This window comes from Pongo pygmaeus, chromosome 20, assembly GCF_028885625.2.
Source record: "Pongo pygmaeus isolate AG05252 chromosome 20, NHGRI_mPonPyg2-v2.0_pri, whole genome shotgun sequence".
NCBI classification, from domain to species: domain Eukaryota; kingdom Metazoa; phylum Chordata; class Mammalia; order Primates; family Hominidae; genus Pongo; species Pongo pygmaeus.
The window spans coordinates 61,159,570-61,184,649 of record NC_072393.2 but is presented as its reverse complement, the minus strand read 5'-3'; the positions used below and the strand labels follow the sequence as shown (position 1 = coordinate 61,184,649).

General features: G+C 47.3%; 2 protein-coding genes and 1 long non-coding RNA gene across 4 annotated transcripts in view; 1 reads left to right on the top strand and 2 right to left on the bottom strand.

Annotated features, from left to right (window-relative positions):
* Window positions 1-8,066, bottom strand: part of LOC129020031 (putative killer cell immunoglobulin-like receptor like protein KIR3DP1) — a 30,511-nt gene extending 22,445 nt beyond the window's left edge. The window contains exons 1-5 of the mRNA XM_063657448.1: window positions 8,033-8,066; window positions 7,228-7,263; window positions 6,237-6,501; window positions 5,827-5,855; window positions 4,470-4,769 (exon numbers count right to left, since the gene is read on the bottom strand). Coding sequence (XP_063513518.1) covers window positions 4,470-4,769; window positions 5,827-5,855; window positions 6,237-6,501; window positions 7,228-7,263; window positions 8,033-8,066 — 664 coding nt within the window. The remainder of the gene's footprint in view (window positions 1-4,469; window positions 4,770-5,826; window positions 5,856-6,236; window positions 6,502-7,227; window positions 7,264-8,032) is intronic.
* On the top strand, window positions 7,048-8,494 carry LOC129020035 (uncharacterized). Its single transcript, XR_008495756.2, has 3 exons — window positions 7,048-7,090; window positions 7,175-7,371; window positions 8,026-8,494. It is a non-coding gene; the product is annotated as an uncharacterized LOC129020035 (long non-coding RNA).
* Window positions 8,495-10,876: 2,382 nt separating this feature from the next.
* Window positions 10,877-24,564, bottom strand: LOC129020033 (killer cell immunoglobulin-like receptor 2DL3). Of its 2 annotated transcripts, XM_063657455.1 has the most exons (9): window positions 24,531-24,564; window positions 23,842-23,877; window positions 22,844-23,118; window positions 19,943-19,949; window positions 19,267-19,560; window positions 16,013-16,063; window positions 11,661-11,765; window positions 11,183-11,235; window positions 10,877-11,084 (listed from the first exon to the last, which is right to left on the bottom strand). In XM_063657455.1, exons 1-9 carry the CDS (start codon window positions 24,562-24,564, stop codon window positions 10,908-10,910), a joined length of 1,032 nt encoding a protein of 343 aa, XP_063513525.1. In that variant the 3' UTR covers window positions 10,877-10,907. The 2 variants fall into 2 exon arrangements, with proteins under 2 accessions (XP_063513525.1, XP_063513524.1); XM_063657454.1 differs by lacking the exons at window positions 19,943-19,949; window positions 22,844-23,118 and adding an exon at window positions 21,085-21,384.
* Between the last annotated feature and the right edge of the window lie 516 nt (window positions 24,565-25,080).

The window sequence follows — 25,080 nt, the reverse complement described above, 5'->3', positions numbered from 1 at the left end:
TCAAAGATTGTGACAATAACTAAGAGCAGAGGAAGAACTAAAAATATGGCTATGCCAAAAATGAATATGGACCGTACAATAGTGTATGAAAACATGCCCCTGTGTAATTTCTGAAAAAGATGGAATTATATATACCACAAAACAAAACATCATATAAGTAAATACAAACATATGTACTAAATATGCTCTAAAATCCTATTCTTAGGAAGAGTGGAAATATGTTTTTATATTTGCAGTTTAATCTCTGAAATGATTAATTTCAATTTTAAGAATATGTAACAACTTCAGGATAGGCACACCATATATGTATTCCTAAATGATGTAGATAAAAAATAGAATGCTTGAAATATAAAACCACGAAAGAAATCTGTGGGAAAAAAAGGGAATCAGGGAAACACAACGTAATAATTACAAAAATATGATTGGAAACACTGCCCTAACATAAACCAAAGATTGTCAGAAAGTCTTATTTTCTAAGGCGAATTGTTTGAAATTTATGAAGGACATATCTCAATGTTAATAATTCACAGAGTTTGAAATTAAACAATGTGGAAATATACCAACCAATCACTAACTGTTAGAAATGTGGTATAACTATATTAAAATTAGACAAAATTAGTCTTTGGGAAAAATCAGTGGAAAACATTAAGCATAAAATGTAGGAAAAAAGGAGGTAAATTTATAGTATTTTTGATTTACCAGGAATATATAATCAGTTTACACTTAACCACTCCCAGCAACATTCCTGCAAATATACATAGAGGAAGGGTCGCGGAAATAAACGGACAGGTAGGCAAATCCACGGCCACAGTGGGGTGTTTAACACTCCTCTTTTCTCAGTTGTTGATAGAAGTGGTTCAGGCAATTGGAGAGGATTTAGAAAGATAATTGTTGGACCTGACCCAAGGTATAAGTCCACTCCCAACCACAGGACTCACATTCCTTATAAGCACTAAGACATTTAGAAATCTGACTGGATTCTGACCAGCCCTCACCATACAGCAGGTCCATGGACTTCTTGGAACACACCAAGCTCATTCTCACATTAGGGTCATCCCCAATGTCCTAAGTCCGTGAAAGTTCCTTTCAACACACTCCCCAGGGCTCACTCCCTCTTGTCTCTAAGATCGGAGTTTAAATGTGATCTCCCTGGTGAGGTCTCAGTGAGATGTTCCCTCCTGCACACTCCAAATGACAACGTTCCATGTTCATTCATTTCATTCTGTGCATGGCACTTTCACCAAGTGCTAAGGATTCACTCATTCGTTCATCCATTCACTCATTCATTCATTCATTCACTCATTCCATCATTCACTCATTCATCCATTCTCTCATTCATTCATTCATGTTCTGCCTCTCTCTCTCACCCCACAGCAATGTGAGCATCATGAACCAAGGAGCTCGGCTGTGCTGTTTACTCCTGGCCATGAAACAGAGAGAATTGATGGTAGGTGTGAAGTAAATATTAGATGAATGAGGTAGTGAAGGGGTCATTTACTGGGTGAGCTCAGTTGTCTCTACTCTAATTCCCTCCCTCGGCTGACTTCCCTGAGTTGCCCCCTCGGCTGAGTGAAGTCCCTTCACTGGCAAATGGAACCTCAACCAGTAGCACTTAGGTGGTCTCACACTTTGTTCTTTCCCTCTCCTCTTGCTCCCTAAGGATTATCAATCTCCATGACAGGGCTGGAGAGCAGACAAGCCACACATTCTTTCTGGGGAGAGAATAACATGGAGTACAAGGCATTCCACATTTAGGAAGAGAACTCAGTTATGGAAGGTCAGAAATGAAAGGTTCCTACAGACCAACACCCAGGTTGGTGGCCACAGCCCTAAATGCTGATGGAGAATCACCGGAAATCTTTAGGGAAGATGTCTGGCTTGAGGCCACTGAGCAGAGAAGTGGCAGATCCTTCTCAGCCTTCAGTGCTGAGCCTCTGTCCCCTCAGGGATCCACTGATCAATGAGAAGAGCCTCTTCTCATCTCCTGGGATGGAGCTTGGGGCCCCTGGTGAAGGAATGGGCCTGTTTCCACCTGTCACGTTGTCATCTAGCTTGGAAATCCTGCAAATCCCGGGGAGGCCCTCCCCGAGTCCCCAGAGAAGACTCCCCCACTGAGTCTCCAAGGTGTGGAGAGAGCAAGAGACATCCAGGGTGGAAAATGCCTCCCATCAAGAGACATTGGGGCTCCCCTAACGATGGTCGCATCTGTGCCCCCCACGTGGAAATCACTCTTTGGTGAGAGGTGGGGGCTTCTGGAAATGGGCAATGGTGGGCGGCCAATGCTACCTCTAGTCTTTCCAATCTGAGCCTGGCCTTTCATGCTCCTGAGTCAGCACTGATGCTGTTTAGATGCATCCCAGGTGGGCCTCTGTACGAAGACTGGGAAGTGGTTTATGTGGCCTGTGCTCTATCTGCAAGCTTCAGGTAGGGTTGCGGTTACCACCCCAAATCCTGATGTGATCTGTCTGCCTCGCTCTCTCTGTCTGTCTATGTCTCTTTCTGTATGTTTGCTTTATGTCTCTTCTATCCAGCATCTCTGGCTGACACCCCCACGGCCACCCCCTCCATCTGAGGCTCCCCTGAATGTGGCCATTGTAGTCCGTCTGAGTCCCACTATTTGGGGAACAGATTGGTTTCCTCACCTGTGACAGAAACAAGCAGTGGGTCATTCGGGTCTGACCACTCATAGGGAGAGTCACGGAAACAGCCGAAGCATCTGTAGGTCCCTCCGTGGGTGGCAGGACCCAGAGGAAGGTCAGCCTGGAATGTTCCATTGACCTTGGGCACTGCAGGGAGCCTAAGTTCATGAGCCTCCCCCTCCCTGGGTAGATGGTAGATGTCAAAGGAGCTCCTGGAGCTGCAGGACAAGGTCACGCTCTCTCCTGCCAGAACCATGGGGCCTGGCTGGGCTGAGAGAGAAGGTTTCTCATATAGACCTGGAAGGAGAAGAGGCAGTTTCCTCAGGGAGGTTCTTCCTTGTCACAGCTCCCCTCACACCTGAGCTGAGAACTCACTCCCCTGCTCTATGGCCTAATGCTCTGTCTCTCTCTCTCACCCTCCACCCCATCTCTCTTCATGTCTATTTCCTCCTTCCACCTTCTCTGTCTCTCTAGGTCTCTGACCTCACTTCCCCACCTCTAGATATGTTTTCCCTTTTTGGATTGTTTTATTCTCTCTGACTCTCCTTGGATTGGTTGACTTGATGTTACTTTTTTTTAAATTCTGAGTTTCTCACTTTGTGTCTTGTTCATAACTTTCTGCATATTTCTATTATCTACCGATCTATCTATTTATCTATTCAGTGTCTATCTACAAATTCTCTACCTGTCCTCTATATCTATATATCATCTATTTATCTATCAATTGTCTATCTATCCATCAATCATCTATTATCTATATCTATGTATCATCTCTCTCTTTCTATGATTTCTCTCTTTGTCTGCCTCTCTATCTCTATGTATTATCTATGTATCTTCATCCTCATCATCTCTATGTATCATCTATTAATCAATGAGTCAATCAATCATCATCTATGTACCTATAACCTATTATCTATCATCTACCTATTTATCATCTATCTATATCTATCCATCTATCATCTGTCTTGCTCTGCCTCTCGGTCTCTCTAGTTCTCTTTGGAATCTCTGCAATTCATCCCCACATCTCCATCTTTCTAAGTCCTTGTGCCTCTCCTTCAGGACTCTAATTTTCGTGCTTTTCTCTGCTCCCTTCCATCATTCTCGCCACTTCTCTGCTCTCTTTTCTCTCTCTTTATGTGTCTGTGAGTCGTTCAATCTCCTTCCTCTGGCTCATTCTCTGTGTGTTTATGTCTTTGCTTTTTGGTGTCCCTGATTTCTCTCTGTGTCTCTCAGTGATCCTCTCATATGTGGGGTTATTTGGAATGTGAGCCTCAGAATCTAGTCTGGGGAACCCCAAGTTCACACAGCATACAGGGGTTGGTGTTCTGGGGTCATGATATCCTGGGACGATTACTCTCCATTGCATGGAAGGCAGAGGTGTCAGAATAAACATGGCATCTGTAGGTGCCACAAGGCCTGAGGCCACAGGGCCCAACTCAGGTCAGAAATATGGGTGTCCTTGGGTTTTCCTGGTAGAGAACACTTTGTGGAGGTAAAACAGAAATGAAACTTCTAATCTGTGCCAGGTCTCTGAGCAAAGTCAGCATGGAAGGTCACCTCTCTCTGGGACATGTCTGTCTATCTGTCTCCTTTAACTCCTCGTGTCTTTTCTAACTCTCGGTATGGCCCCTGTGTCTGTCCTCTGTTATGACACCTGGTCTGTACTTGTGTCTCCTGTTTCTCTGTCTCTGTTGGTACAGACCTCACCAAGTCAGTTTCTCTCCTTAAGAATACCAAGCTCATCTTCCTTACAATGACCTGGGCCTCCAAGTTCTGGATCATTCACTCTGCGTCCCAATGACAATGAGAAGAATGTCCGGACATTATTACCTGTGATCACGATGTCCAGAGGGTCACTGGGAGCTGACAACTGATAGGGGGAATGCGTAACAGAACCATAGCATCTGTAGGTCCCTGCAAGGGCAGGCGTCATGGGACCGATGGAGAAGCTGGCCTTGGAGAACCCATCATGGAGCTCTCCAGTGAGGCGCAAAGTGTCCTCAACCTTCTCCTCTCTGTGCAGAAGGAAGTGCTCAAACTTGACATCTGACCAACATTGCAGGATGACTGTCTCTTCTGATTTCACCAGGGGACCTGGGAGGGCCAGGAGGGAAGGTTTTCTGTGGACTCCTAGGAAGAGAGGTTGTGAGTTTAGAAGGCGTCTCTCTTTATCATCCCATCCATTGCACCTAGAATGAGTGAGGCTTCCCCTCACTGGTGTCTGTCTCTCTCCTTCCTCTCTGTGTCTTCATGTTCTTTTATGTGCCCATAACTCCTGGTGCAGGTCCTTCCATCTGTCTCCCTCCGTCTTCTCTGTCCCCTGTCTCTAGTAGCCTCTGATTCCCTTCCTGCTGGGCTCAGCCTGATCTCTTGGGCTGTTGTATGTATTTCACACTAATGTTTTTCCTGCTGTCTATGTGGGGGTGGAAGAGGAACCAGGATAGGCTGCACATCCAGGCTCTTAGCAGCCTGGTTCAATCTCTTTTGGATGAATTGGAATCCTTGGCAGGAGGTATGAACTGATCTGTTAGGCAGGCAGCAGTGTCCACACAGCCTGTTCCTGGTGGGGACTGGGAGCCACTCTTGCCATGCCTGTGCCTTCTCCATGGTGCCAGCTTCCATAGGCTGGCTCCTGGTGCTGGTTTGAGGAGTTTCAACCCCTCCCTCTGTGGATGGAGCCTGGTGGTGGCATCATCATCCCACCCTTGCTGATCTCAGGGTAACCAACCTTCTACTTGTTTGGTTTCTTTAATTAATTAATTAATTTTGGAGACAGAGTCTCACTCCTTTGCCCAGGCTGGAGTGAATTGGTGTGGTCTAGGCTCCCTGCAACCTCTGTCTCCTGGGTTCAAGTGATTCTCCTGCCCCCAGCCTCCCGAGTCACTAGCATTACATGGGCCTGCCACCATGCCCAGCTATCCTTGTGTCGTTTCTTAACTTGTCCTTGACCTGGGTTCCAGTGTTGGTTTCCTGTTGCTGCTGTAGAAAATTATCAGAAGCATGGCAGCAGGAGAGAACACACTGACCTCTTCCACTTCTGGAGACAGAAATTGGACCCTGTTTTTCCTGGGCTAAAATCAAGACATCTGCAGGGCTTTGTTCCCTCTGGAGACTCAGGAGAATCAGTTCCTTGACTTTTCCAGCCTCTATAGGCCACCTGGATTCATGGCTCGTGGCCTTCCTCCACCTTCAAAGCTGATGGAGACTGTCATTACGCTGCTCTAATCCCCACTCCCCTCTTCCTCCTCCTTTCATGTGGACCCTTGTGATTACACTGACCCCAGCGGGACAGTCCAGGCTGTCTCCCCATCTCAAGGTTAACTCATCAACAACCTGAGCTCCATCTTCCCCTGCAGTCCCTTCCCCTATAACATAAATAGTCACAGACTCCAGGGATTAGAATGCAGTCATCACTGGGGACAATTATTCTTCCCACCACAGCACCCATTTCCCTGTATTCAATCCACCTTTAACCCAAATACAGTCAGGGCCTGGTGATGGGACCCTCAAGGACACGCCCACCAGAAGCTCTGGGATTCAGGAGGTGGGACAAAGAGAATGCCAGACAGGAGCCCTCTGAACTGTGACCATGATGACCAGGGGTTGCTGGATGCTGACCACCCACTGGGGGAGTGTGGGTGTGAACCCCGACATCTGTAGGTCCCTGCTTGTGCTGAGGTCACAGGGCCCATGAAAAGGCTGTTCCAGAATATTCTGTTGTAGAGCTCAGGGACAGGCACCCCATCCTCCCTGTAGAGACTGAAGTTGTTAAACCTAAGATAAGAGTGACACTGAAGAATCACATGTCCTGGAGGCACCACAAGGCTGGGCCAGGCAGACAGCAAGGGCTTGTCCTGACCACCTTGGGGAGAAGGAGGTGCCGCCTTAGAGAGGAGGATGTGGAGTTGCCCCTCCCTCCCTGTGCTCAGAAGATTCTCCTCACTTTCCACGTTTCTATGGCTGTTATCACACCTTGGTGGCCAGGGCTAAAGGAAGGACCCATCCCGCAAAGACATGATGTCTCCCTACAACAAAAGTGTCAGCTGAGAACTTTGAGCAAGTGCTGAGTAAGGGACTCCTACTAGATTTTAATACTGTAAGATTACTTACATACAACAACACAAGGTAGACATGGGGTGGAGGGCATGTCCTTTGTGAATGGATATCAGCGGATGCCTGAACGAAAATAAACAACTGAGCCCCCATCAGAGGATTTGGAATGTCACGGCCATGGCTGTGGTTTCCCACCTCTTCTGGTAGAATGACAGCAGCCACACTGCAGCCCCTACCGTCATGGAAATGCTGAAGTGTGTGAGTAACACCTTTGTCCTCAGAGGATCTGCTGTTCCTACCACTTCCCCACCACACACCCCAGCTTTGAGCACCCCAGTCTAACCCTGGTCCCCAGAGAACCTGACTCTGCCAAGGGAATGAAAGGCCAGGGAGGCAAGGTCAGAATTGTGGGCCGAGCAGCCCAGGGTCCCCTCTTCCTAGTTTATGAGAGACTCCTTGACAGGACTTCCCTCGCGTTTCAGGAAAATCCTCTTATGTGGGGAGATGACACCCTAAGGTTTGGAGAAGGACTCACCCTCATGTGGCCAGGCCCCCTGCAGCAAGAAGAACCCTGGAAAGAAAGATCATGATGGACGATCCATCTGCAGGCAAACCAGGCCTCCCTTGCTGCCCCCACTGGGCTGTGAGTCTTGGCAGCTAGGCCCTTGCTGGGCTGAAGGTAAACTCACCCTCACTGCCTACCTGCACCGAAGAACACGGCTGTTGGCTGTGCAGAGACCCAGCCTCGAGGCCCATATCCCCACCCCAGGCCCATATCCCCACCCCAAGCCCATATCTCCACTCCAGGCCCATATCTCCACTCCAGGCCGATATTTCCACCCTAGGCCCATATCTCCAATCCAGACCCATATCTCCAATCCAGGCTCAGATCTCTACCCTTGGCCCATATCTCCAATCCAGGCCCATATCTCCACCCCAGGCCCAGATCTCCACCCCAAGCCCATATCTCCACTCCAGGCCCATATCTTCAATCCAGGCCCATATCTCCACTCCAGGCCCAGATCTCCACCTCCAGGCCCATATCTCTACTGCAGGCCTGTAACTCCACCTCTAGGCCCATATCTCCATCCCAGGCCCATATCTCCACTGCAGGCCCAGATATCCACCTCTAGGCCCATATCTCCACCTCCAGGCCCGTATCTCTACTGCAGGCCCGTAACTCCACTCCAGGCCCATATCTCCACTCCAGGCTCCTATCTCCCATCCAGGTTCCTATCTCCACTCCAGGCCCATAACTCCACCTCCAGACCCATATCTCCACCTCTGAGCCCAGATCTCCATCCCCGCACTCCCTCCCTCTATTCCTTTCCAGGACTCACCAACACACACCACGCTGACGACCATGAGCGACATGGTGCTCTCTGTGCAGACAGGCGGCTGTGCCCCAGCTCAGCTCAGCAGCGCACAGGATGTTATTTGGCGCCCTGCCCATGCAGTTTACATGCTGACCACATCATGGGAGGCTGACATACGCAGGCTCTTTCTACCTTGCATGAGGCCCAGTGGGTGCTCGCTCAAGAACGGAACATGGCTTCCTGGAAATTGTTCTCACTAGAATTCACACCTCGCGTCCTTCACTATGACCAACTCAAAACACGTCTCGGATCCAACCTCCCGAACACAAGATGCCTAAAATCTGTGCTAACGTGAAAGACTTTTCATGTATTTTTATTGTTTTTATCTGAGATGCAAACTCTTCTTCCTGTGTAATATGCAAAATATCTAATAGGTATTATTAAGGTTTTCAGAGTCATTGTGACTAATAAACCATTAGAATTTTTCATGCTTGTATTTCTAGTATTACAGCAGAACCAGTTAAAGTGATTTAAGTTCCCAGGGAAGGATTATGCTATTATTTACAATCTTAGAATTGTACTTTATCAGCAAAAACCACACATGTAAATTCTGGATTTTTGTAGTTTTATCTAAAATTTGTCTCATGACCCAAGATTCCAGAGTCCCAACTCTGGAGTTTGCTCTCTCTCTGTCTCTCTCCCTCCCTCCTTTTTAAATTTTACAGAAATATCCAGTAACATAATGCTATAGAAAATCAAGTTTCCCCCAGCACGTTGGGAAGCCGAGGTGGGCGGATCAACTGAGATGAAGAGTTTGAGAGCAGCCTGGCCAACATAGTGAAACTGTGTCTCTGCTAAAAACTCAAAAATTAGCCATGCCTCGTGGCACACACCTGTAATGTCAGCTACTCAAGAGGCTGAGACAGGAGAATCACCTGAACCTGGAAGGCGGAGGTTGCAGTGAGCTGAGACTGCGCCAGTGCAGTCCAGCCTGGGCGACAGAGCAAGACTCCACCTCAAGAAAAAAAATAGCAAATAGCCTATAATAACAAATTAGAGGGCTCTGGCTACTAAATTTAAAGGATTCTATAAGGCTACATAAAGTGCAGCATCCTCAAGAGTGTGGACACAGACAACCCCTTAGCAGAAAACAGTGTCTAAAATACATCCGTGTACACACAGTCCCTTTATGGTTGACAAAGGCTGCCGTGTGGTCTAAGGTGGCATAGAAAGTCTTCTCAATAAATAACATTAAACCAAAGGGTTACACATAGGAAAAAATAAATCTAAAGTTATTCTCACACTATAAAAACACTTCTTGGTTTTTATCTAGTTATTGTACATTTTTTATGATGTATATTTAAATTTTTTTTTTTTTTTTTTTTTAAGTGAGAGTCCACATTTATTGAGTTCTTACATGGTACCAGGCCTCCTTCCAAGCATTCCACATGTTCAAAACACTTTTGCATTATAGTCATATTAGATTCTTACAAAACCTTGAGAGGCAGGCAGAATTTGCGAGTGGGTTCTTATTTTCTCCCAGAAAACAGAAGCTGGAAGAGATGAAAGGGGCCACTAGCTTCTGGCCCCTGCATTAGTATGGTGAAAACTCGCATGGCCCCTGCTCTTTCAACCTCTAGCCTGGTGTTCTTTCCGCTATACCAGTTAAATTTGAGAAATAAAAGTCATATACAGTCATCCTTCACTATTCGTGGGTGATTGGTTTCAGGATCTCCACTCAGAACCAAAATCTGCAGATGCTCAAGCCTCTTACATAAAATGACACAGCATTTGGATATAACACATGCACATCCTCCTGTATACATTAAATCATCTGTAGATTACTTATAATTCTTGATACAGCCTACACACCGCTTCATTTGTGTCCACTCAACATAGTTTTGCTTTTTGAAACTTTGTGGATATATTCTCTGAATATTTTTGATTTATAGTTGGTTCAATAAACACTTGTAAACCCCACAGATAGAGAGGAGTGACTGTATATTTATAGTATGAAAGATGATGTGTTGATATGTGTCCCTGTGGAGGAGATGAGACTAACAAGACCTATGACTCTGCAAATGTTTCATCGTGGAATGACTCTGCCAGCTTTCCAGGTCTGCAGAGAGTAAGAATATCACTTGTTCATGTGATTCACGATCCTTGGAACCTCCTATGTGCTGCATCTTTAGATGGAAATTGGAGTCCCACAGACAAATCAGGCTCCACCTTGCTTCCAGAAGCTCAGAGTCCAGGGGTGAGAACCCAGTGGAGAACAGATGGGGTTATATGGACATGGTAATGATAACGCCAGTTTCTTTCAGCCAATACAGTGTCACATTACCTAAAGCAATGAGGGCAGACATATTTATTTGAAGAGGAGACAGCTACATTGAAATCACAAAAAATTTTATAAGTTCCACTGATGACGGAAGGCTGGAAAATTTATAAATTTATTAATTTAACTGATGACAGAAGGCTGAAAGATTGTCTGAGGAAAGGTGGAACAGCATGAGGGAAGGTGGAACAGCACGTGTCTAAGTGCCTTGTTAAGAGCGAGCCTCTTTTATGTTTGGAATTGTGAGTTCCTCAGTGTGACCGCAGCCTCAAGTAGACTAGGAAGTAAGCCAGTTAGGCTGGAGAGGTGGCCAGGGGTCACGTGAAATAGAGAATTGTGGGTTAAGCAAAGGAGTGTGTTTTCTCTCCAGCAGGCAGTGGGAACTATAGACATTTGTAAGCAACAGAGAGGCACCAGATTTGTGGTGTGAGGAAGAGCAATGCCCTAAGATGAAGACTGATGCCTTCAGATTCCAGCTGCCGGTACATGGGAGCTGGCAAGCTGGTTTTGACACAGGGCTGTTGTCTCCCAAAAGACCCCTTCAAGGCCAGACTGTGGTGCTCACGGGCAGGAGACAACTTTGGATCTGGGCTCAGCATTTGGAAGTTCCGTGTACACGATGGTATCTGTTGGGGGTGTCTTGGGCCTCTGAGAAGGGCGAGTGATTTTTCTCTGTGTGAAAACGCAGTGATCCAACTGTGCGTATGTCACCTCCTGAGGGTTTTGTTCATCAGAGTCCTGGAGAGAGGGAAATGCTGAGTGAGGGAGGGTGCTCACATTTTTCAGGACTCTTTGGGAATAAGACTAGCCATGAGGCTGGGCCAAGGAGCACCTACCTCCCTCTTCACTGTTGTGTTCCCTGCAGGCTCTTGGTCCATGACAGCAGCATCTGTAGGAGACGGAAGTCAAGAAAACAGCTCGGAGGGCACTTCTGGGTCCTCATTTCATGCCTGAGGTCCCTCACTTGCCAACAGCAGACTCAGACATTCAATCTCTCTGAGCTCAAGGACCCATCCCATGAATAGCTCTGAGTTCCCATCCCATTGATTCTGTCTCCCACTTTCTGCCTGTCATGGAACCTTCTCCTGGATGTGAGTGGCTGCAGGGAATGTGAGGATACAGTTCAGAATCAGGCAATGGTCTGTGAGCTGAACGCAGGGGCAGGGTGTCTGGTGCTCTCTCTAGAAAGCTCTGCCTCTGGCTCCTGCCTTGGGTCAGGGACCATCCTGCCAGTGAGGAACACACACCCACGTACTCCAATCTTGCTTCCCCACACGGCCCTGAGCTCTCTGGCCCCTGCTTCGTGAGACTTACTTTTTTTCTTGGAGCACCAGTGATGAAGGAGAAAGAAGAGGAGGATGGCGAAGGGGATGATGACCACTGAGATCCCAATCAGAACGTGCAGATGTCTGGGGCTACCTGGAAGAAGACGAGACACCAATGAGAAGCTAATCATAGCAGTTCCTCTTTATGAATTGTGTCGCATTTCTTGATTGACAGGTAACCACATACAACGTTTCTTTAGGACAAGCACCCAGATAGCGGGAGACCTAGCTTTCTTCTGCTTTCTCCCTTATAGCTCTCATAGTAACCATAGAATGTGCTGAGGATGCAACTACTTTAGTTTAGATGTTTGACCCCTTCAAACCTCACATTGAAATTTAACTCCCAGTGTGGGAGGTTGGGCCTCTTGGGAGGTGTTTGGGTGATGGAGATGGATCCATCATGAACAGATCAATGCTGTCCCAAGGAGACGGGGTTAGCAAGTTCCTGGAGAGCTGGTTGTTAAAACGAGCTTGGAAGCTCCATCGCTCCCCCTCCCCCTTACTCCCTCTCTTGTCATGTGATCTCTGTAGTCTCTGCACAGACAGACCCTCCTCCCCTTCTGCCAGAGTGGGAGCAGCCTGAGGCCGTCACAGGAAATAGATGCTGGTGCCATGCTTCCAGTGCAGCCTGCAGAACTGTGAGGGAAACAAATCTCTTTTCTTTAGAAGTTACCCAGGCTCAAGTGTTCCTTTATAGCAACAAAAATGGACTAAGACAGCAATGTCCTGAGATCAGGAGGAATGTCCCAGAAGAGCCTGGGCTGTCTTCCTGTTTTTCCTAGAGGAGGACGTCATGCAGTGCTTTAGCTGAGTGCTTCCTGTGGCTCCAGGGTACAAAACCCAGGCTGGGCTGCTTTCTGGCTTCCCCCAGCTACCCTGCAAATGGGATGACTCCATATCTCCGGAGCAGCTTTTCTGAGCCTTCAGGGACTGGCTCACATTGAAATGTAGGCTTCTGTTGTCACTCACTGCTTATCTGTTAGTAATGAACCTGCCTATGTAATGTATTCTCTGTGTGTTCTGTCTCCCTTGAGTGACGGTGAGTGATAGGAATTGGCATAGGCCCAGGCGCAGTACAGGAGGTGTTTAGAGTCTTCTCTGGGAAGACTGGACTGGGATTGATATATAGCGAATGTGCTTTAGGATTTCTACATCCACAGTATTCTTGAGTGAAACAACTTGCATTCTCCAAGAAAAGGAAACAAACGTGAAATCAAGATAAAAAAAGCGAAGTAGAATTCTCTTATGTCAAACAGCCAGGATATAGTGTTGAAGCCCGTGTGAAACGTGCTACTCTTTGTGATCTCAGGAGACACATGTTAGGCTGCTGTTCCACCCGAGAGGCTGGGGGAAGGACCGCCCCCTCCACCATCTACTGCTTCAATACCACCTGTCCTCCTGTGAATTAGTACGAAAGGGGAGCAGGAGCTAGTGCTGGCGCTGATCTCTGATTCCAAGATCTGGACTCACTCCAAGGAGTATTAATGTTTACCTCCCCATGGTCTATCTGAATCTCCACAGGTGATTGGAAGTAGGGCTGAGGTGGGGGATTTGGGTGAGGGGGCAAGTTTTTTTTGCTATGAACAGAGCACTTTCTCTGTTCCAGGATCTGTGCTGGAGGATTCAGCGGGCTTTCACATTTTCTATATGATCTCATGCTCACAGAAAACCAAATAGGGAAGAGGTTTTAGGGTGATTGCCTAATGGATAAGATAAAGGATCAAAGAAGTAATTATAGAGAAATAGAAAAATGATGATTGGAATTCAGGTGCCTCTGTATTCGTGTGTGTTTTATTATATTTATGCATTTCTTATTTTTATTTTTTGAGACAGAGTCTCCGTGTGTCGCCCAGGCTGGAGTGCAGTGATGCAATCTCTACTCACTGCAACCTCCACCTCCTGGGTTGAAGTCATTCTCCTGCTTCATCCTCCAGAGTAGGAGCTGGGATTACAGGGATGCATCACCATGCTCAGCTAATTTTTGTATTTTTAGTAGAGATAGGGTTTCCCCATGTTGGCCAGGCTGGTCTCGAACTCCTGACTTCATGGAATCCACCCGCCTTGGCCTCCTGCAGTGCTGGGTTACAGGAGTGAGCCACCGTTCACAGACTTGTATATTATGCTATAATAGGTCCCTTCATTTCCACCACCCCTCATATATCTGTCACTCCTTTGCCAGGTATTGATTTATGCGTAGGAGGAATAAATCTCAGAAAGAAATTAATTAAGCCAGGATTAAACAACTAGGAAAATCAAACCCAGCAAGCCTTTCCAGCCAATGATTCTACCTCACAAACATATCTTATATCCATCTGCTTCATCCACTTAGTGTCTAAATCAGCACCACATTTCACCAGTGGGGCAGGAATTGCCTTTTCCACAGTCTCCTAGATTCCAGTTACGCACCTGGGCCTCTCTTATTTTCATGTCAGTCACTATTAATCATGTAGGGATTCCTAGTTACCCTGAGTTGAATCCAATGGCTGTGAGTATCAAACACACACTCCTTGTTCCTCCTTAGTTTCCTGTGTACCCAGTGTGATCTCCATCTCTCTACAGTCGTCTCGTCATTCTCCCCAACTCATTCCCAGCATTTGAATGCAAAGCCTCTTCCTTCAACATCAGATTGTTTTCACGTTTGTGCCGTCACAGCTGACAGCTGTGTGTGGAAAATCCTTCCGCCAATCTTTCAGGGGTTCAATCCGTGTTTTTCATTAATGTCACAAATATCTGATTAGTGAGACCTTCTCTGTCACCCAAAATTATACACTCAGCATTATCTATTATTGATTTTGAATTCTGGCTGGGCACAGTGGCTCACGCCTGTAATCCCAGTACTTTGGGTTGCTGAGACGGTTGGATAACTTGAGGTTGGGAGTTTGAGACAAGCTTGGGCAACATGGTGAAACATCCTCTCTACAAAAAATATACAATAAGAATTAGCCGGGCGTGGTGGCAGTTGCCTGTAATCCCAGCTACTCGAGAGGCTGAGGCAGGAGAATCACTTGAATCCAGGAGGTGCAGGTTGCAGTGAGCCCAGATCGTGACACTGCACTGTAGCCTGGAAGACAGAGGGAGACTCTGTCTCAATAAACAAAGAAACAAACAAATAGATTTCATGCACAGACGCTTCCAAATGGATCATTCATTTATTGGTCCACTTGTGCGTTCATTTTCTGCCCTCCCATTTCACCATCTGCAATATCAGTGTCCCAAGAGCAGAGGCCAAATGCATCTTGTTCACTGTTTGTGGAAGGCAGGAGAATGCTGTCCCACCCCAAAATGTTCCTGTCCTAGCCTCCATAGCTTGTGAATATGTTATTTTACATGGAAAGGAGGAATGAAGATTGCAGATGGAATTACGGTTGCTAATCAGCTGAAGTTAAAACCAGGGTATCCTGGATGATTTCCGGGAGATTATGGTGGATTTTCATCTTGGTGAACCCGATAGAATCCCCAAGTTTTCAAAAGATGAGGAAGAAGGGTAAGCAGCATTCAGAGAAAGAGGTGTGGTAAGGAAGAAGGGTCTGAGTGATGCCATGTGAGATGTGACCAGCCTTTGTGGGTTTTGAGGAAGGAGGAAGGGGACCGGGAGCCAGGGAACATGGGAGCCTTTAGAAGCTGGGACAAGTGAGATGCAGATTCTTGCCTGGAAACTTCAGAGGGAAGGCAGCCTTGCTGTCACCTTGATTTTAGCCCAGTGAGATGCACTTCATACTTTGAGCTACAGCACTTTAAGATAATTTAAAAACCATTTTGTTTTCACCCACGAATCTTGTGGAAATTTGTTATGGCAACAATAGGAAAAGGTTCCACACTGCACAGCCTGAGCATGTGGCCGTGGCTGAATGAGTCAGTGAGTCGAAGTGTGTGTGCATGAGCTCTGTTCTCTGTTATGGCAAGGCTCTTGCTCTGCTGAGTCAGCCAGGGTTGCTTCATGACCAACAGGAGCTCATTCCTTGGCAAGTGGCACTTCTCTAAAACACCTCGCCCTCATCAGATGTTCCCTTCCCTTCCCGCTCTCAAGCCCCCAGGAATTTATCCTCCAGTTAGGAATGCAGGCAGAACAAATATTGCATTTTTGTCTGAGAAGGATGTCAGATTGGCAATCATTCTTCTAGCTTGTAGGAGGTCTCAGCTCCATCAAATTAGAGATTAAGAGATTTCACTGAGCCCTGTGTTGGGCCCAGATCCCTTTCGCTGTTGGAGTATCTGGAGTTCGGAGATGGTGGAAGACAGGTGCACAATGTTAGAGCTGTGAGATGCTGAATCAATGCCTGAATCCAAGGTTTCCACCTCCCCAGGTTTCCAAAGGCAGATATAAGAGGGTTCTGTACTCACCGATTTTGGAGCTTGGTTTCGTGGGTGAAGGCCAACTATTTGAAGGGTTTCCTAGAACACGAGACAGGACAGAGGTGAGGAAATGAGGGTGTCTGTCCTCTACTCAATGGAAATCTTTGAGGTAGGTTCATGGCCAACACTCTGTTATCTGATATTGGGCTCTGGGAGTCCTGGGATCCTTTTTCCCATAATTTTTATATGTGACACCCACTGTCTTGAGACTTCAAGGTAGAAAGAGAAAAGAGGAGCATCACACTACCTGATCTAAAAATACATTCCAGAGCTGTAGTAAGCAAAACAGCACGACGTTGGCATAAAGAAAGGCACATAGAACAATGAAGCAGAATGAAGAACACAGATATAATCCATGCATTAACATCCAATGGTTTTTTATTTTTTCTTTTGAGATGGAGTCTCACTCTGTCACCCAGGCTGGAGTGCAGAGGTGCAATCTCGGTTCACTGCAACCTCAGCCTCCTGGATTCAATCAATTTTCTCACCTCAAACCCTTGAGTAGTGGTATTACAGGGGCTGACCACCATGCTCAGCTAATTTTTGTATTTTTAGTAGAGACGATGTTTCACCATGTTGGCCAGGCTGATCTTGAACTCCTGGCCTCAGGTGATCCACCTGCCTCGGTCTCCCAAAGTGCTGCAATTGCAGGTGTTAGCCACCATGCCCAGCCCATCCACTGGACTTTGACAAAGGTGCCAAGAACTTACAATCAGGAAAGGACAGTCTTTTCAATCAACAGTGCAGGGAAACCTGGACATCTACATGCAGAAGAATGAAACTGCACCTCTACCTGTCACCATACACAAAAATCAAATGAAAATGGATTAAAGATGTGAGTCTAAGGGCTGAACCTATGAAACACATAGAAGAAAATATTGGGGAAATGCTCCAGGACATTTGTCTGAAGAAAGACACTTTGTTTTAAACCTTCAAAACACAAGTAATCAAAGCAAAAAATAGACCATTGGGATTACATCAAACTAAGCAACTTCTGCGCCACTAAAGATAAACCAACAACGTGAAGAGACAACGCACACATTGGGAGTAAATATGTGCAAACTATGTATCTGAGACGGGATTAATAACTAGAAATATAAGAAGCTCAAACAACTCAATAAAACAAATGATTTAATTGAAAAAGGAGCAAAAGACATGAAATTTCCCTGCATATGAAGAAGTGCTCAGTATCACTCATCATCAGAGAAATGCAAATGAAAATCGAAGTGAGTTTTCATCTCACCCCATTAAAATGGCTTTTAGGCCGAGCGTGGTGGCTCACCTCTATCATCCTAGAACTTTGAGAGCCCGAGGTGGGCGAATCTCCTGAGGCCGGGAGTTTGAGACCAGCCTGACCCACATGGAGAAACACTGTCTCTACCAAAAATAGAAAAATTAGCCGGGCGTGGTTGCATGTGCCTGTAATCCCAGCTACTCGGGAGGCTGAGGCAGGAGAATCACTGGAACCTGGGAGGTGGAGGTTGCAGTGAGCTGAGATCGTGCCACTGCACTCCAGCCTGGGTGACAAGAGCGAAACTCCATCTCAAAATAAAATAAAATAAAATAAAATAAAATAAAATAAAATGGCTTTTAGCTGCAAGACAGGCAAAAGAAATGCTGGCAAGGGGGTAGAGAAAGGAGAACCCTGGTACCCTGTTGGTAGGAGTGTAAATTAGTACAGCCATTACGGAGAAAAGTATGGAAGTCCTTTAAAGAACTAAAAAGAGGTTGGGTGCGGTGGATCATGCCTGTAATCCCAGCACTTTGTGACACCGAGGCGGGCACCTCAGTTGAGGTCATGAGTTTGAGAGCAGCTCAGCCAACATGGGGAAACCCCATCTATACTAAAAAAAAGAAAAAGTAGCCAGGCATGGGGGTGTGCACCTGTAATCCCTGCTACTAGGGAGGCTGAGGCAGGAAAATCGTTTGAACCCAGGAGGCGGAGGTTGCAATGAGCCAAGATCACATCACTTGTACTCCAGCCTGGGCACAGAGAGAAAGTGTCTCAAAAACAAAAACAAAAACAACAAACGAAAAACTTTCATAGTATCCAGCAATTTCACTACTGGGTTTATATCCAAAGGAAAGGAAATCAATATATCGAAGTGATATCTGCACTCGTATGATTGGTGCAGCACTGTTCACAGTAGCCGAGATGTGGAGTCAACCTACCTGCCCATCAGTGGATGAACGAATAGAGAACTGTAGTACATACGCACAGTGGAGACTACTCATCCATAGAAAGAATAACATCCTGTCATTCGCAGCCACATGGATGGAACTCGAAGTCATTACAAAGATTCCTATTTCTCCCCCATATACAGGAGCTAAAAGGTGGATCTCATGAAGGTAGAGAGTAGAATGGTGGCTACCAGAGGCCAGGAAGAAAAGGGTGGAGGGTAAAAAAAAAAAAAAAAAAAAAAATATATATATATATATATATATATATATATATATATAAATGTATTTATGACCACTAGAATTTACACTTAAAAATGGTAAAAGTGGCCGGGCGCGGTGGCTCATGCCTGTAATCCCAGCACTTTGGGAGGCTGAGGCGGGTGGATCACGTGGTCAGGAGTTCGAGACCAGCTCGACCAACATGGTGAAACCCCCTCTCTACTCAAAATACAAAAAGTAGCCTGGCGTGGTGGTGCGTGCCTATAGTACCAGCTACTCAGGTGGCTGAGGTAGGAGAATCGTTTGAACCCAGGAGGCGGAGGTTGCAGTGAGCTGAGATTGTGCCACTGCACTCCAGCATAGGGGACAGAGCTAGACTCCACCAAAACAAAAAAAAAATATTAAAGTTGGTAAGGTATATAGGTATATTTCACCTCAATAAATATTTTTTCAAGCAAAAAGAAAAGGGTGTAGGGGTTGCTGGTGATGACATCTCTGTGTGGGTGAGAGGCCAGGAGGGGCTTCTGGGAAATGGGTAAGGTTGAGGGGCTGAGGGAACCTCTGATCCTCCCAAACTGAGCCCAGTCTCCCCGTCTCTGGGTATCTCCTGACCGCTTTCTTCATCTGCCTGGGTGCCTGGACCCTGATTGGAGGCCTCCATGCAGGCCATGCAGGAGGGTTTGGAGGTGCCGTGTCTGCCATCCTGCGCCCTAACCCCGCCCTCACACCCAAGCTGCGTGTTCTCTCTGCATCTGTCCATGCTTCTCTCCATCATCAGCAGGAAGCTCCTCAGCTAAGGCTTTAGGATCATAGGACATGAGACAGATATGGGGTTTTCTCACCTGTGACAGAAACAAGCAGTGGGTCACTCGAGTTTGACCACTCGTAGGGAGAGTCACGGAAAGAGCCGAAGCATCTGTAGGTCCCTCCGTGGGTGACAGGGCCCAGAGTAAAGTCTGCCTGGAATGTTCTGTTGACCTTGGACACTGCAGGGAGCCTACATTCACGGCCCCCCCACTCCCTGGATAGATGGTAGATGTCATAGGACCTCCGGGAGCTGCAGGACAAGGTCACATTCTCTCCTGCCTGAACCGTGGGGCCCGGCTGGGCTGAGAGAGAAGGTTTCTCATATAGACCTGGAAGGAGAAGAGGCAGTTTCTTCAGGGAGGTTCTTCCTTGTCACAGCTCCCTTCACCTGAGCTGAGAACTCACTCCCCTGCTCTATGACCTAATGCTCTCTCTCTCACCCTCCACCCCATCTCTCTTCATGTCTACTTCCTCCTTCCACCTTCTGTGTCTCTGTAGGTCTCTGACCTCACTTCCCCACCTCTAGATATGTTTTCCCTTTTTGGATTGTTTTATTCTCTCTGACCCTCCTTGGGTTGGTTGACTTAATGTTACTTTTTTAAATTCTGAGTTTCTCACTTCGTGTCCTGTTCATAACTTTCTGCATATTTCTATCTATTCTCTATCGATCTATCTATTTATCTATTCGGTGCCTATCTACAAATTCTCTACCTGTCATCTATATCTATATATCATCTATTTATCTATCAATTGTCTATCTATCCATCAATCATCTATTATCTATATCTATGTATCATCTCTCTCTCTATGATTTCTCTCTTTGTCTGCCTCTCTATCTCTATGTATTATCTATCTATCTTCATCATCATCATCTCTATGTATCATCTATTAATCAATGAATCAATCAATCATCTTCTATGTATCTATAACCTATTATCTATCATCTACCTATTTATCATCTATCTATATCTATCCATCTATCATCTGTCTTGCTCTGCCTCTCGGTCTCTCTAGTTCTCTTTGGAATCTCTGCAATTCATCCCCACATCTCCATCTTTCTATGTCCTTGTGCCTCTCCCTCAGGACTCTAATTTTTGTGCTTTTCTCTGCTCCCTTCCATCATTCTCTCCACTTCTCTGCCCTCTTTTCTCTCTCTTTATGTGTCTGTGAGTTTCTCAATCTCCTTCCTCTGGCTCATTCTCTGTGTGTTTATGTCTTTGCTTTTTGGTGTCCCTGATTTCTCTCTGTGTCTCTCAGTGATCCTCTCATATGTGGGGTTATTTGGAATGTGAGCCTCAGAATCTAGTGTGGGGACCCCAAGTTCACACAGCATACAGGGGTTGGTGTTCTGGGGCCATGATATCCTGGGACGATTACTCTCCATTGCATGGAAGGCAGAGGTGTCAGAATAAACTTGGCATCTGTAGGTGCCACAAGGCCTGAGGCCACAGGGCCCAACTCAGGTCAGAAATATGGGTGTCCTTGGGTTCTCCTGGTAGAGAACAGTTTGTGGAGGTAAAACAGAAATGAAACTTCTAATCTGTGCCAGGTCTTTGAGCAAAGTCAGCATGGAAGGTCACCTCTCTCTGGGACATGTCTGTCTATCTGTCTCCTTTAACTCCTTGTGTCTTTTCTAACTCTCGGTATGGCCCCTGCGTCTGTCCTCTGTTATGACACCTGGTCTGTACTTGTGTCTCCTGTTTCTCTGTCTCTGTTGGTACAGACCTCACCAAGTCAGTGTCTCCCCATAAGAATACCAAGCTCATCTTCCTTACAACCACCTGGGCCTCCAAGTTCTGGATCATTCACTCTGCATCCCAATGACAATAAGAAGAATGTCTGGACACTCTCACCTGTCATCATGATGTCCAGAGGGTCACTGGGAGCTGACCACTCATAGGGGGAGTGAGAAAGAGAACCGTAGCATCTGTAGGTCCCTGCAAGGGTAGGCATCATGGGACCGATGGAGAAGTTGACCTTGGAGACCCCATCATGGAGCTCTCCAATGAGGCGCAAAGTGTCGTTAAACTCCCCCTCTCTGTGCAGAAGGAAGTGCTCAAACACCACATCTGACCAACATTGCAGGATGACTGTCTCTTCTGATTTCACCAGGGGACCTGGGAGGGCCAGGAGGGAAGGTTTTCTGTGGACTCCTAGGAAGAGAGGTTGGGAGTTTAGAAGGCGTCTCTCTTTATCATCCCATCCATGGCACCTGGAATGAGTGAGGCTTCCCCTCGCTGGTATCTGTCTCTCTCCTTCCTCTCTGTGTCTTCATGTTCTTTTCTGTGCCCATAACTCCTGGTGCAGGTCCTTCCATCTGTCTTCCTCCCTCTTCTCTGTCCCTCTGTCTCTAGTAGCCTGATTCCCTTCCCACTGGGCTCAGCCTCATCTCTTGGCCTGTTGTATCTATTTCACACTAATGTCTTTCCTGCTGTCTATGTGGGAGTGGAAGACGAACCAGGATAGGCGGCACGTCCAGGCTCTTAGCAGCCTGGTTCAATCTCTTTTGGATGCATTGGAATCCTTGGCAGGAGGTATGAACTGATCAGTAAGGCAGGCAGCACTGTCCACACACCCTGTTCCTGGTGGGGACTGGGAGCCACTCTTGCCATGCGTGTGCCTTCTCCATGGTGCCAGCTTCCATAGGCGGGCTCCTGGTGCTGGTTGGAGGAGCATCAACCCCTCCCTCTGTGGATGGAGCCTGGTGGTGGCATCATCATCCCACCCTTGCTGATCTCAGGGTAGCCAACCTTCCCCTTGTTTGGTTTCTTTAATTAATTAATTAATTTTGGAGACAGAGTCTCATTCCTTTGCCCAGGCTGGAGTGAATTGGTGTGGTCTTGGCTCCCTGCAACCTCTGTCTCCTGGGTTCAAGCATTTCTCCTGCCCTCAGCCTCCGGAGCCACTAGGATTACATGGGCCTGCCACCATGCCCAGCTATCCTTGTGTCCTTTCTTAACTTGTCCTTGATCTGGGTTCCAGTGTTGGTTTCCTGTTGCTGCTCTAGAAAATTATCAGAAGAATGGCAGCAGAAGAGAGCACATTGACTCCTTCCAATTCTAGAGAGAGAAATCGGACCCTGTTTTTCCTGGAGTGAAATCAAGGCACCTGCAGGGCTTCATTCCCTCTGGAGACTCAGGAGAATCAGTTCCTTGACTTTTCCAGCCTCTATAGGCCACCTGCATTCGTGGCTCACGGCCTTCCTCCACCTCCAAAGCTGAGGGAGACTCTCATTACGCTGCTCTAATCCCCACTCCCCTCTTCCTCCTCCTTTCATTGTAGACCCTTGTGATTACACTGAGCCCACCGGGACATTCCAAGCTGTCTCCCCATCTCAAGGTCAACTCATCAACAACCTGAGCTCTATCTTCCCCTTCAGTCCCTTCCCCTATAACATAAATAGTCACAGACTCCAGGGATTAGAATGTAGTCATCATTGGGGACAATTATTCTTCCCACCACAGCACCCATTTCCCTGTATTCAATCCCCCTTTACCCCAAATACAGTCAGGGCCTGGGTGATGGGACCCTCAAGGACATGCCCACCAGAAGCTCTGGGATTCAGGAGGTGGGACAAAGAGAATGCCAGACAGGAGCCCTGTGATCTGTGACCATGATGACCAGGGGGTTGCTGGATGCTGACCACCCACTGGGGGAGTGTGGGTGTGAACACCAACGTCTATAGGTCCCTGCATGTGCTGGGGTCACAGAGCCCATGAAAAGGCTGTTCCAGAATATTCTGGTGTAGAGCTCAGGGACAGGCACCCCATCTTCCTTGTACAGACTGAAGTTGTTAAACCTAAGATAAGAATGACACCGAAGAATCACATGTCCTGGAGGCACCAGAAGGCTGGGCCAGGCAGACAGCAAGGGCTTGTCCTGACCACCTTGGGGAGAAGGAGGTGCCGCCTTAGAGAGGAGGATGTGGAGTTGCCCCTCCCTCCCTGTGCTCAGAAGATTCTCCTCACTTTCCACGTTTCTATGGCTGTTATCACACCTTGGTGGCCAGGGCTAAAGGAAGGACCCATCCCGCAAAGACATGATGTCTCCCTACAACAAAAGTATCAGCTGAGAACTTTGAGCAGGTGCTGAGTAAGAGACTCCTACTAGATTTTAATACTGTAAGATTACTCACATACAACAACACAAGGTAGACATGGGATGGAGGGCATGTCCTTTGTGAATGGATATCAGCGGATGCCTGAACGAAAATAAACAACTGAGCCCCCATCAGAGGATTTGGAATGTCACGGCCATGGCTGTGGTTTCCCACCTCTTCTGGTAGAATGACAGCAGCCACACTGCAGCCCCTACCGTCATGGAAATGCTGAAGTGTGTGAGTAACACCTTTGTCCTCAGAGGATCTGCTGTTCCTACCACTTCCCCACCACACACCCCAGCTTTGAGCACCCCAGTCTAACCCTGGTCCCCAGAGAACCTGACTCTGCCAAGGGAATGAAAGGTCAGGGAGGCGAGGTCAGAACTGTGGGCCGAGCAGCCCAGGGTCCCCTCTTCCTAGTTTATGAGAGAATCCCCGACAGGACTTCCCTCCCATTTTGGGGAAATCCTGTTCTGTGGGGAGATGACACCCTAAGGTTTGGAGGACTCACCCTCATGTGGCCAGGCCCCCTGCAGCAAGAAGAACCCTGGAAAGAAAGATCATGATGGATGATCCATCTGCAGGCAAATCAGGCCTCCCTTGCTGCCCCCACTGGGCTGTGAGTCTTGGCAGCTAGGCCCTTGCTGGGCTGAAGGTAAACTCACCCTCACTGCCTACCTGCACCGAAGAACACGGCTGTTGGCTGTGCAGAGACCCAGCCTCCAGGTCCATATCCCCACCCCAAGCCCATATCTCCACTCCAGGCCCATATCTCCACTCCAGGCCGATATTTCCACCCTAGGCCCATATCTCCACCCCAGGCCCAGATCTCCACTCCAAGCCCATATCTCCACTTCAGGCCCATATCTCCACTCCAGTCCCATATCTCCCCAGCCAGACCGATATCTCCATCCTAGGCCCATATCTCCACTCCAGGCCCAGATATCCACCTCTAGACCCACATCTCCACTCCTGGCCCATATCTGCGCTCCAGACCCATATCTCTACTGCAGGCCCGTAACTCTACTCCAGGCCCAGATCTCCACTCCAGGCCCAGATGTCCACTCCAGGCCCAGATCTCCACTCCAGGCCTAGATCTCCACTCCAGGCCCATCAGTCCACCTCCAGGCCTATATCTCCACCTCTGGGCCCAGATCTCAATCCCTGCACTCCCTCCCTTGATTCCTTTCCAGGACTCACCAACATACGCCATGCTGACGACCATGAGCGACATGGTGCTGCTGGTGCAGACAGGCGGCCGCGCCCCAGCTCAGCTCAGCAGCGCACAGGATGTTATTTGGCGCCCTGCCCATGCAGTTTACATGCTGACCACATCATGGGAGGGTGACGTACACAGGCTCTTTCTACCTTGCATGAGGCCCAGTGGGTGCTCGCTCAAGAGTGGAACATGGCTTCCTGGAAATTGTTCTCACTAGAATTGACACCCCGCGTCCTTTACTATGACCAACTCAAAACACGTCTCGGATCCAACCTCCCGAACACGAGATGCCTAAAATCTGTGCTAACGTGAAAGACTTTTCATGTATTTTTATTGTTTTTATCTGAGATTCAAACTCTTCTTCCTGTGTAATATGCAAAATATCTAATAGGTATTATTAAGGTTTTCAGAGTCATTGTGACTAATAAACCATTAGAATTTTTCATGCTTGTATTTCTAGTATTACAGCAGAACCAGTTAAAGTGATTTAAGTTCCCAGGGAAGGATTATGCAATTATTTACAGTCTTAGA